Source organism: Embiotoca jacksoni, unplaced genomic scaffold, assembly GCF_022577435.1.
Source record: "Embiotoca jacksoni isolate LCO1_2020_lvr unplaced genomic scaffold, fEmbJac1.0.p SCAF_42, whole genome shotgun sequence".
NCBI classification, from domain to species: domain Eukaryota; kingdom Metazoa; phylum Chordata; class Actinopteri; family Embiotocidae; genus Embiotoca; species Embiotoca jacksoni.
Genome location: NW_027185395.1, coordinates 2,263,151 through 2,276,861, shown reverse-complemented (window position 1 = coordinate 2,276,861; position 13,711 = coordinate 2,263,151). Strand labels below are relative to the sequence as shown.

At 40.4% G+C, this 13,711-nt stretch overlaps 1 protein-coding gene across 1 annotated transcript in view; it reads left to right on the top strand.

Annotated features, from left to right (window-relative positions):
• The window catches only part of nrg1 (neuregulin 1), a 40,334-nt gene extending 32,158 nt beyond the window's left edge, over positions 1–8,176 (top strand). Inside the window, 2 exon segments of the mRNA XM_069168919.1 lie at positions 368–520; positions 5,890–8,176. Of these exon segments, the coding sequence (XP_069025020.1) occupies positions 368–520; positions 5,890–6,508 (772 nt within the window). The 3' untranslated portion in view covers positions 6,509–8,176.
• Positions 8,177–13,711: the final 5,535 nt, after the last annotated feature.

The following is a 13,711-nucleotide window of genomic DNA, read 5'->3' as shown; positions in this document are numbered from 1 at the left end:
CAGTTTCAACATTTGATATGTTGTCTTTGGTCTCTATAATCAAATGTTTTCTGTGCCTGCTGTGCACCGTGTCCTCCTTAATAAGGCAGTTGTATCATTCTGTCTCTTCCAGTCGATAAAAAATAACGAAAATTGCACCAAACATTTTTCTTGGATCCACATATCTTACATATTGTCAAGCTAAATCCTGATTAGCTAAAGATAAACTTGCACATTTCAAACTAGTTTGATTAGTTTATTATATATTCTATAAATGTTTCATTAATTAGACTTTAAGCACACAAATTTCCCCCCATTATTTACATCATGGTCTAAGGCTTGTCTGAAACCTGCCCCCCTGTAAATGACGCCCTCCCTGTCTCTGCAGCTGGAGTAATGACTGGACCAACAGTGTTCTGTCAGACACTGAGTCTGTCTCGGTGATGTCATTGGCGGAGAATAGCCAACGTGCCACACAGGCCGTCCGGGGTCGTCTGAATGCCACCGGTGGCACCAGTGACTCAAGCGCTCATTCTAAGAAGTGCTGAGACACACTCAGCTCCAACAGGGACTTGCCTTAAAGTACAAGGTAACTCATTCATTTTAAATCTGCGGCACAAACAGAGAACCACCAAGAACATGAAACTGACAAGACTTCACCACCCTGCACGATATATCTAAAATCTGTTACATGTAAGCTACATATTTCATCAAGTATGATGCCACTGTTTTGTGGCTACTCTTCACCAAAATGCTCCACTGTTGGCGCTCCTAATTTATGAAGATGGAATAAACGACATAAATGCTTTCAAGCCAACTGAAATGAGAACCTGATCTCATCTCCATGAATTATATTGTCTTTATTCTTTGTTATTCTCCTTATAACTCCAGACAAAGAGATCTCTTAATTAGAGCTGACAGCAGCACCCAATTAATCCTTCTCACTGATGTCATTCGCAGACATTCGGTCTTCACAGACCAACCCAGTATCACTGCAAAGCGTGAAATAGACACGCCGTCCCACTACAGCACAATGTGAGATAGACACGTTTTGGGCTGTCTGGGCGTGAAAGTGACACTTTTGTAAGTGTGAAAAGTACACGCATGTTAATGTCATGTATTGTGGCATCATGTGACCAAGGTCCCGCAACAGAGGTTGTAAGACCAAGCTCAAAGGCCTTTTTTTGGCGGTATTAGGAGGCAGGAGGAGTGGCTTGGTGCCATCCGTCACAGTTATTTTTTGTTTCCTAACCCCAAACACGTGTTTTTGCTAAAAGTTTTACTTTCCTGTAAATCACATGACTCTCCACTACAGGAAAATGTGTAACTTTCACGCCTAGACAACGGAAAGCGTGTCTATTTCACATTTTTTAACCAGATGACAGAAGATTTGACTATTTCAGCCTCTTTTTTTGAGGTTTTTGCTGTTAACAGTCACTGCAGCTGAACCACCCTCCACCCGGATCAGTAATCTGTGTTGGTACCGGTGCATGCAGCTTCCTAAACTAGACCAGTGGTCTCAGCCCTGTTTGTGTGTTGGCAGAGACCCCAAAGCCCCATTGTCAGATCATCCGTCCATGAGGACTCTCTGGAGACATGTTAGCCTTTTAAGTAGCCTTTCTGTAAGTCTGCATTTCTACAGACTTTACCTATTTATAGCAAAATTGGTGACGTATTAAACGTGGTCGTCCCGACACCCACAAAATGTGAACAAACCGAGCATAGATGGTGTTAAATGGAAGTGAGAGCACCTGTCTGCTCGCTGCCGTACACAAACACACATGTACGCACACATATATGTCACATATAGTCCTCATGAACTCAAACACTACAGCTGTGACGACATTGGGACGGGGCCACGATCACTGTGGGACTTCCACAGCACAAACTACACAAGTCTGATATGTGAAAGGACCCTTAAGGAAAAACCACGTGAATTTTACATGTGCAAAAACATGTGATAACGTGACCACTAACACGATTTTGAACTTGTGTAACTCCAAATGCGAAAACATTAAAAATATTGAGAGCACGTGTATTTCTCTCATGGGGAGACATGGTTTTGAAACAGTGTCATGGTGTAATGTGTGAAGTAATGTAGATTCATATGTGAGAATCCTTTACATTCCAGAGTGAAACATACTGTTACCTATGTGAAACCCCTCAGAATACATTTTAGACCTGGTTAAGGGCTCGGTGAGTGACACCGTGGAAGCAGGGAAGCAGTTACAACACTCAGCAGATTGATTGGATGAAGGAAAGAGGAGCTTTAAGCTGCAGTCCAGAGAGGGAAGCTGCTGATGGGCACAGTGGTGCAGAGGTGTGCAGCTGAACTGAGGGAGCAGGGATCCAACAGGGAGGAGGGCAGGGACTGATGAAGGGCAGCAGGTGAGGAGGACGGGGCAGGGGGCGGAGTCGGGGATGTCATGACTACAGGAGGAGATGAAAAATCGAGGAAATCACAGCAAGGTCAGGAACAAGAGCAGAAACATTGACTGCAGCAGACTGGATCATAGCAGCACTAACTGTGATGTAATGATGACCTGCAGTCAAGTGGTTCAATCAGCTCCTGGATTCATGATGGTGTTTTACAGCTCTGACGTCTGTCTGTGGTGAGAAGGAAAGAACACACATCAACCTAACTTCGTTGTTCAGTTAAAACAAATGTGGAAAACAACTTTTTTTTTAAATGAATGCAATGCTTTTAATCATTTATTTATGGTAATGAGAAATCAAGGGCACTTGGCTTTATTTGAAATTATATGTATTGTGAGAGCCAGGAGCATATACTAAACTTTAAAATTGCAGAAGTGCATTAAAATGGGAAATAAAAAAAATAAAAAAAATCTGTATTTACTTCTTGAATAAACTGGACATCATAATTTCATGAGGATTTCTTAGTAGAATTAAGCAAAGAACAAGCCTGAATTACAGTGAACTCAAAACTGATTAAATCAAACTAACGAACAGTGAAACTGTCTGTGAGGAATGTATTTTCCTGCTCCACCAATAAATGACATCAAAATAACATTCATTATATCACAATGTACATGTGACTCAAGATAACCGGTGAATGACCCTCCAAGCTGCCTCGTCCTAACCAGGCCTGTCAATCAAACCAGACTGATATCTAATTAATTCTGTCTAGGCGTAAAAGTTACACGTTTTGAAAGCTTAAAACTTACACGCATGTAAATGTCATGTGACACAGGATCATGTGACCAAGATCCTGCTACAGAGGTTGTGAGAGCAAGTACAAAGACCATTTTTTTGGCAGTAAAAGGGACGACGAGGGTCGAATCAAGAAGGTGACCGTGTTTTTCTAAAGTTGTTTTTCATTTCCAAACCTCAAACACGTGTTGTAGCTAAAAGTTTCATTTTCCTGTAAATCACATGGCTCTAATCATGCTAAGTAGCTTTCATTTCCGTCCACTGCAGGAAAACATGTAACTTTCACGCCTAGACAGCGCAAAGCGTGTCTATTTCACGTTTTCTGTAGTGGACCAGCGTGTCTATTTCACATTTTTCCGTGATACCGGGTTACAAAAAGACTTCTATTTACAACGAGGCCCAACTGTTCTGAATATTTTGCTCATTTTAATCAAAGTGAACAAAGTGAGTTTATATATAAAACCATCAGGATACAAATGTACAAAAGTGAAGCTGTAGTTGTGATATATTAGACATCTGTCAAAAGGTCTATTTGCTTATTATGTCTTTAAATTATGTTGAAGTGACAATTCAAATGAAGCAGGAGTTTTAGCCTGCCAACACATACTTGTATACTTAAATTTTTTTTTTTTTATTCTTGTGTTTGTAATTGTGAACTTTGTCCCACATGAATTTCAGACTGTGTTATTTTGGACTTTTATTTGGCCGTTCTGGTCTCCCACTGTTTCCACTACTTTGTGCTGTAACCTCTGGACCTGTGTGTCTATGTCACACTTTGCTGTAGTGGAGCGGCGTGTCTATGTCACGTTTTGTTGTAGTGGACCGGTGTGTCTATTTCACGTTTTGTTGTAGTGGACCGGTGTGTCTATTTCACGTTTTGTTGTAGTGGACCGGTGTGTCTATTTCACGTTTTGTTGTAGTGGACCGGTGTGTCTATTTCACATTTTGTTGTAGTGGACCGTCGTGTCTATGTCACGCTTTGCTGTAGTGGAGCGGCGTGTCTATGTCACGCTTTGCTGTAGTGGAGCGGCGTGTCTATGTCACGTTTTGTTGTAGTGGACCGGCGTATCTATTTCACGTTTTGTTGTAGTGGACCGGCGTGTCTATTTCACATTTTGTTGTAGTGGACCGGTGTGTCTATTTCACATTTTGTTGTAGTGGACCGGTGTGTCTATTTCACATTTTGTTGTAGTGGACCGTCGTGTCTATGTCACGCTGTGCTGTAGTGGAGCAGCGTGTCTATGTCACGTTTTGTTGTAGTGGACCGGCGTGTCTATTTCACGTTTTGTTGTAGTGGACCGGCGTGTCTATTTCACGTTTTGTTGTAGTGGACCGGTGTGTCTATTTCACGTTTTGTTGTAGTGGACCGGTGTGTCTATTTCACATTTTGTTGTAGTGGACCGTCGTGTCTATGTCACGCTTTGCTGTAGTGGACCGTCGTGTCTATGTCACGCTTTGCTGTAGTGGAGCGGCGTGTCTATGTCACGTTTTGTTGTAGTGGACCGGCGTATCTATTTCACGTTTTGTTGTAGTGGACCGGCGTGTCTATTTCACATTTTGTTGTAGTGGACCGGTGTGTCTATTTCACATTTTGTTGTAGTGGACCGGTGTGTCTATTTCACATTTTGTTGTAGTGGACCGTCGTGTCTATGTCACGCTGTGCTGTAGTGGAGCAGCGTGTCTATGTCACGTTTTGTTGTAGTGGACCGGCGTGTCTATTTCACGTTTTGTTGTAGTGGACCGGCGTGTCTATTTCACGTTTTGTTGTAGTGGACCGGTGTGTCTATTTCACGTTTTGTTGTAGTGGACCGGTGTGTCTATTTCACATTTTGTTGTAGTGGACTGTCGTGTCTATGTCACGCTTTGCTGTAGTGGAGCGGCGTGTCTATGTCACGTTTTGTTGTAGTGGACCGGCGTGTCTATTTCACGTTTTGTTGTAGTGGACCGGCGTGTCTATGTCACGTTTTGTTGTAGTGGACCGGCGTGTCTATGTCACCTTTTGTTGTAGTGGACCGGCGTGTCTATTTCACGTTTTGTTGTAGTGGACCGGCGTGTCTATTTCACGTTTTGTTGTAGTGGACCGGTGTGTCTATGTCATGTTTTGTTGTAGTGGACCGGCGTGTCTATGTCACCTTTTGTTGTAGTGGACCGTCGTGTCTATGTCACGCTTTGCTGTAGTGGACCGGCGTGTCTATTTCACGTTTTGTTGTAGTGGACCGGCGTGTCTATATCACATTTTGTTGTAGTGGACCGGCGTGTCTATGTCACGTTTTGTTGTAGTGGACCGGCGTGTCTATTTCACATTTTGTTGTAGTGGACCGGCGTGTCTATGTCACGTTTTGTTGTAGTGGACCGGCGTGTCTATGTCACCTTTTGTTGTAGTGGACCGTCGTGTCTATGTCACCTTTTGTTGTAGTGGACCGTCGTGTCTATGTCACGCTTTGCTGTAGTGGACCGGCGTGTCTATTTCACGTTTTGTTGTAGTGGACCGGCGTGTCTATGTCACATTTTGTTGTAGCGGACCGGCGTGTCTATGTCACGTTTTGTTGTAGTGGACCGGCGTGTCTATGTCACATTTTGTTGTAGTGGACCGGCGTGTCTATGTCACGTTTTGTTGTAGTGGACCGGCGTGTCTATTTCACGTTTTGCTGTAGTGGACCGGCGTGTCTATTTCACGTTTTGCCGTGATTCCGGGTTGCACAGTTAACAGGTGTTTGTGTTGTGATTGTGTTTCTGCAGGACGACCCTGACAACCCAGCTGTCTCCGGAGTCCCGGACCTCTCCCACAACTCCCGGCTCTCCTCCGTCAGAGATGTCGGCCCCCCTGTCCAGCCTGGCCGTGTCCGTCCCCTCGGTGGCTCTCAGCCCCTCTGGCGAGGAGGAGCGCCCCCTGCTGCTGTCAAACACTCGCCAGCCACACAAGTCGTCGAGCCGAGACGAGCAGAAGAGGACGTCCGCCCACTACAATCACGGCCACGTGGCACACAGCTTACCGCCGAGCCCGCTGTTTACTCTGGAGAACTACCAGATCACAGGTCACCATGACGACACCGCTGCCAGCCACATCCTCTCAGCATCACCTGAGAAATTCATTCATACTAATAACAATATCAGCGACTGCAGCACCAAGCAGGCCGCCGGCCGTGTGCTGCTTTATTCGGAGTCAGGTGGTGACGGCATGTTAGTGAGTGAACCGGAGGAGCCTCAAGGGGAACTCACGCCCTTCCTGACCACAGACAGCACGACCGCGCTCCTGCTCAGGGCTGTGGACAGCAGCAGGACTAACCCAGCATCACCACATGAAGACCTGCAGGTCCCGTCCTCCAGTCCCTCCATCAAACATCCTGTTGCTGTGTAAAAAAAAAGAAAAGAAAAGTCGCTGAAATCCTTTCTGTTGAGGAAAAAAAAGAACTAATCACTATTAAACCTTTATTTTCTATAAATGATTTGCTGTGTAAAGACTTTTAAAAATAAATGAAACTTTTATTTTAGTGAAGTAGTGAATAAAGAGTTTTATAAAACAAAAAGATGTACAAACGTGGTCGTGTCTTGTAGGTAAAGTGCCATACACTGGTATGCAGCAACGGTTCACACTAGATTTCAATGCAGAGAAATATCAAAGGTGCCTTTCTGTTTTAGTCCACTAATGGGCCATGTATCACCGTCCTAACCAATCACAAGTAACTCGCTGGCTGCCTTTAACGTCCTGCAGCTGGACGCCACAGTTCAAACCTCCCCGGTTTCGAGGTGCATGCTGTGATGGACGAACGGTTGTGTTTCCACTCCGGGTCGCTTCTCCGATGTCTTGCTGACACTTTATCAGAAACACCACGCTGAACTTTTACACCTGGATTGATATTTAGATATTGATATGATTTCTCAGCTCACTGACCTGCATTAGTGGGAGGTGGAAACGATGTCAGAGATCAAAGTGTGTCATGGAGTCTCTAAAGTCGACCTCTTTAGTGTTCCTCAGACCGAATGCTCATACGTGACTTGTTCTTTTTTTTAATTTTTTTTAATTTATTATTTGTTTTGAGCATAATATTTCAAGTGGACCATGTCATGTTAAAGGCGTGCAGCACTGCTGTAGTAACGTGACATTTAGAGAGGCCTCATGTCCTGACTTTGAACCCCCAGCAGGGGTCCAGCTTCATGCTCAAATCCTACACTTCCCATAATGCTCTAAAGTATCTTTATAAAAAGAGCATTTATTTCCACTTCCTGTTGAGGCGGAGCTCCCGAACACATAACTACTAGTGTGATGACCAGCAATTCTCTGTGATGGCGTCTTTAAATGAAGAATGTCTCCACAGTGTGTACTGAATGAAACTGCATATACTGCTCGTTGTGTTCCTGAATGATGCATTCTGGGCTTTAATGTGTAAATGATGCTTTAATTTGAGTCGCATCTTTTTTTTGTTTTTCACATTGTACTTGTCACACCTTCCAAAGACTGTTTGTGTTTCTGTTTTTAAAGCTGCAGTCTCTTTGCAGTCTCTCATGTGTTTGCTGACATAAGCATCGTTTATGAAAATCTGCCAAAGACTGTCACAGTGAACAGATTCATGAAGAAGCAAATCCAAAATATCAACGACTGGCCTCTGTAACCAACCATAGTTCCTGAACATGTGTGTATGTAGAATCAGCAGTCGGCCGAGCTTATGAACGTAGACGTGCTGCCCCATTAGTGGTTTAATGGAGGCTATACTTCTGTATTTTATATTTAGATCCAGATTATTTATTACTTATTTGGTAATTCATCATTAATTACTGTTATATAATATATATGTTTCTATTTAACAACGTTGATAAGAGCTGTATGATATATTTCATTCACATGGTTATTAGTAGGAAACAGAAGAGAACTACTGGCACATTTTGTCACCTGTATGCTTGGCATAACCCACAATGCATTGCTTTTAGATTTAGGAGTGTCTTTCGAATGATGTAAATACACCATGAAAACCTTCAGCGCTGTTGTTTCTCATTCAATATTAAATCAGTTCTGTGTTTTGTGTCAAAATATTTCTGGTTAAAAACTTTCTTTCAGATTTACGTTTCTCCACAGAAGAAAACAGTGAAACTTAATGCAGCTGGAATTATATATATAATATACTGTACATTTAACATGTAATCATATCTGTAAAAATCTGAAAAACAAAATTAACTGAAAATTATTCAAGATTTAAACTTTTGTGATTTCAGTAACAATATCATAAACAGCTAATAGTGTTTTTACACATTTTGATAAAAAGACTTGTTACAGTGAAAAGAATTAATATTACAAACACAGATTTTTACTCTCTTTAATTTATAGTAAAATTTAATCCAGAAGCTGAATATAATATTTAGTTTTTACTCCAGATGAAGTCGAACAAAGTTATGTTTGACACCCCTGAAAAATACCTTAAATCTTATTTAATATTCTATTCATTCACGTGCATAAATAAATAACATAATTAATTGTGTGCAAATTAGTCTTTTGTTCACATGACTAATTGCACATCAGCAGACACACAGCGAGACAGGAAGTTCCTCTGATGTCATTATGACACTGAGGTGGTTGAATAGGAATTTACTACATCAGCACATTTGGGCTCTTTTGCCATGAAATTTACAGAAAAGTGTAAAAGTGTTGCTCGGAAATTATTTTAATTAATTAGCTGAGAAAAACAGCAACTTTCATTTGGGAAACGTTGCAATGAATCATTTTTCAGTCGACTCAGTTAGTGATGATGATGATGATGATGATGATGATGATGATGATGATGCTTCAGCAGTGACAACATTGACAGACAAAAAAGTTTGAGCAAAATCTCATGTTGGTCTGATTTCATGTTCAGCTGCTGCAGATTCAACACGTAGTTTTTAAAGAGTGTTTCCTCAGCAGGAAGTTCAAAAGGCTGCCGGGAAGGTTCAGGATGATCGAGTTCATCAGGTTCATTTCAGACGTCTCCTCACAGGTTGCACGGATCCTCCTCCGTGGATCCTCCTACGTGGATCCTCCTCCGTGGATCCTCCTCCATGGATCCTCTTCCGTGGATCCTCCTCCGTGGATCCTCCTCCGTGGATCCTCCTGCGTGGATCCTCCTCCGTGGATCCTCCTGCGTGGATCCTCCTCTGTGGATCCTCCTACGTGATCCTCCGTGCAGTACCCATGTTCTTCCAGCAGGGTGCAGTGTCGGAGATGCCGATAGAGAAAAACAACAGCAGAGTTCCCCGGAGAGAGAGGGAGATTAGAGTGAGACGGAGGACCGGAAGACAGAAAAGAAGCGTAAAGATGTGCAAAATCAGACACAAAAAAGTTAGTTAGGAGGTTCGTTTCTGAACTAGAATTGTCCCGCAGTGGGTCACGAGGAGTACCAAAGCTCTGTGGGGGATTTATTGACTGTTTAATTCGTTATCCGGTGAGTGTTTGTTACAAGCTAATTTAGCTAAATTAGCATCGCTGGCTAATGTGACTAAATTTGACTAAATAGATGTTGTTTTTTTTTCTCTCAAATTGTGAGAAATTCTCTTTTTAAGCACTAAAGTCTGTAGTTCTGCTGTTTACTGAGTGTAAGTTTTATAAAATGGAAATACCTTCGTGGAAAAAAAACAATTGAACGTGCAGCAAATCTTAAAGGGAACTTTGAGTCTGTTAAATTGAAGTTTTATGTTGTTTAGTTCCAGATTTAATAATTAATCATTTTGATTAGAGAATAATTGAAGATCACTGGATCGCCTGTCTATCACACTGAGATCACACCACACTTCATTTAATAGGAAAATAACACAGATGAACACTTTTGTTTTATTTGGTTTGTTGTTTTCTGATTTTGTTGTCATTTTATTTATTTTCTCCTCAAACCTTCCTTAAATTGGTTGTAAAGGGTAAAAGAATAATTTAAGGGAAAACTGAGAAACAATTAACTGACTAACAAACTGGACATATTAAAACTGAACCAAAAGGGAATTTTAATATTTTGATTTGGAGAAGAGGTTATGAAATGTGTGGATATGTGAATATAATTAAATAAATTGTGGCTGTTTGTTATTAGTTCTATTAATTGTAAGACGTTTTTCATTCCCTCTGAAAACAACCCAGAATACAGTAAAACGTGAGATGGCAACGCTTTGTCCTGTCTGGGCGTGAAAGTTACACGTTTTCCTGCAGTGAATGAAAATGAAACCTGCTGCACGCTTTGAGGCACGTGATTAACAGGAAAATAAAACGTTTAGCTAAAACACGTGGTCGTGTTTTGTAAACAGTATCGTCCCGCAGTTTGTTTACAAAACCCGACCACGTGTTTTAGCTAAACGTTTTATTTTCCTGTTTATCACGTGCCTCAAAGCGTGTGTGCAGCAGGTTTCATTTTCATCGCTGAGAAAACGTGTAACTTTCACGCCCAGCACAGGCCAAAGCGTTGCCATCTCACGTTTTACTGCATCCTGGGTTGTTTTCAAAGAGGGAATGAAAAGCATCTTACAATTAATAGAACTAATAACAAACAGCCACAATTTATTTAATTATATTCACATATCCACACATTTCATAACCTCTTCTCCAAATACAAATATCAAAATTCCCTTTTCGTTCCCAGTTTTAATATGTCCAGTTTGTTAGTCAGTTAATTGTTCCTCAGGTTTCCCTTAAATTATTCTTTTACCCTTTACAACCAATTTAAGGAAGGTTTGAATGATGATGTAGTCTTTTTTTTATTTTTCAATCTGAATCTTTTGTTGCTATGGCATCAGGCTTCATCACAATGAAGAAGCACAAATCTTTATTTCCATTTATAAGATCAACTCATCAGATGGATGGATTCTCTCAATAGAACAGTGAATGTACTTCCACTGGTTCACCACAGGGTGGCGTCCTTCCTCCTTCATTTAGATCTCGTACAGATGGATATATAGAAAACAGAAAACTGTCAAACGTCTTGATGTCAGTCACTCAGATCAACATGGACCCATAATGCAAAAATGGTATGACGGCTCTTTTGTAGATTTACATGAATCTAAAACTAAATAAATGATCATCTTCATGGAATAAGTGTTAAAATCGAACCTGACAGGAAACTGTCATAATGTTGCTAACTCTTTCCATCCTTTGTTGTAAATATTTTAACTATTTGATTTAGTTGCTGATTTACATTCTTTTATCAAAAGGAAAAAAAAACTTGAAGTTGTTTTTTTTATCTGTGATGCAGTTCGAACTGTTTTCACCTCCTAAGCTGTTGAAGATTGTTGGACAACTATTTTAAATTCAATGTTATTTATATAAATCATAACGTGTCATTTTGAGGCACCTTAAACATTTTGGTCACCATACAATAAAGTGGAGAATAATAATAATAATAATAATAATAATAATAATATTGAGGGAGCAGGTAGTGACAGCAGGGAGAAAAAAAACCTTTATCAGGAACAAACCGGAGCAGTAATAATAATTCATAAAATAAGAATAACAACAGTAATAATCAGCACTGAGCTACAGACCTGTCATTTAGTCCAATATTGCCATTTTTGTATTTTATTGTTTTTATGTTTAAAGGAATCGTGTTTTTTTTTCAAACTTGCCTGAAATGGAATGAAAAAAAGTAATTTTTTTTTTGTAAAATTTATTTATTTAAAATAATACTTAAAACAGTTTCTAGGTGAATCCATGTGACTTTTATTCCCCTAATTTGTATTGTGCTCAGAGACGTTACTAGCGAGTTTTATTTTGAAGGTCTGGACCAGAAGTTCTGTGCAGCCAGAAGAACCCGTCTCTCTCTGAACTCCTCTCAGTGTTCAGAGTCTTCAGCAGCGACGCTCCGCTTTCACAATGAAGCTGCATTTCAATCTTCCTCTTTTTATTCAGATTCTTGTGGGAAGGACTCTTCCTCTGGATTATTGTCCCCGTCTCTGCCGGTGTGACCGGGACACCGGCAGCGTGTCCTGCTCCGGAGCCGAGGTCGTGCCTGTTTTCCCTCCCAGCACTCAGGAGGTGTAAGTAACCACGTCCTCTGGACCCGGCCGCCGAGCCCTCTGTGAGGACTGAAGAGTGTTCTGGTTCTGTTTCAGGTGGCTCGTCGGGACCAAACTGTCCTCCGTCCCTCAGGACGCTTTTTCCAACCTGGCCAACATTTCTCGCATGCAAGTTTCTATTATTTTATTTTTTTGTTCTAACAAGTTTAAATGGCAAGAACAGAGGATGTCCTGAATGCAGAGACATAAACACAGATTACAGGCAAAAATTACAATTTCTGAAAAGCCTCCTTCAAGCTCTTGGAATAAGTTTTCCACATGCTTCAGAAAAAACCCTCTGGGCCCTCTTTTCATTGCATGCGTAGAGGAAGTGCAGCACAAATCGAGGCGCGGTGGCATTTTGGTGCAGCGCAAGGGGCTTTTTTAGGTGGAAATTTTCATAGATGAAGGCAAAGGGGCCGTTGTTGAAGAGGCGGCGGTGCAATGCAACGTTGGTGTTGAGTTTGTGGTGAACTTCCTCCACCAGCTCAAGCCAGGTCTAAGTGCAACACAGTTGGGTGGGAGAGGAGAGGAGAGGAGAGGAGAGGAGAGGAGAGGAGAGGAGAGGAGAGGAGAGCTCACATGAACAGATCTATCCAGTACCCCACAGACAGGTTTGGTGGATAATCTGCGTGCTTAAATTTACATAAAGACTTAAAACTACATTGTTTTTAATGCAATCTTCTGATTCAGTTAAACATATAAAAAATAAAGCTGACTGTCAAATGAATTTGATGTGAATCAGGAAGTTGGTGCAGCAGCCAACCTCAAATACTCCAGTTAAATGACTTGCAATTAAATTAACACATAAAGAGGTAACAATTCAAAAGCATTTTTATCTACTCATCTAGTTTAGTATTATTAGTAAAGTATTAACACTTAAAGCTCCTGCTGCAGTTTATTTATTAACATCACAACATCAGTTTATTTATTAACACCACAACATTAGTTTATTTATTAACATCACAACATCAGTTTATTTATTAACATCACAACATCAGTTTATTTATTAACACACAACATTAGTTTATTTATTAACACACAACATTAGTTTATTTATTAACACCACAACATCAGTTTATTCATTAACACACAACATCAATTTATTTATTAACATCACAACATCAGTTTATTTATTAACATCACAACATCAGTTTATTTATTAACACACAACATTAGTTTATTTATTAACACCACAACATCAGTCTATTCATTAACACACAACATCAGTTTATTTATTAACATCACAACATCAGTTTATTTATTAACATCACAACATCAGTTTATTTATTAACACACAACATCAGTTTATTTATTAACATCACAACATCAGTTTATTTATTAACATCACAAGATCAGTTTATTTATTAACATCACAACATCAGTTTATTAACATCACAACATCAGTTTATTTATTAACACACAACATCAGTTTATTTATTAACATCACAACATCAGTTTATTTATTAACATCACAACATCAGTTTATTAACATCACAACATCAGTTTATTTATTAACACACAACATCAGTTTATTTATTAACACCACAACATCAGTTTATTTATT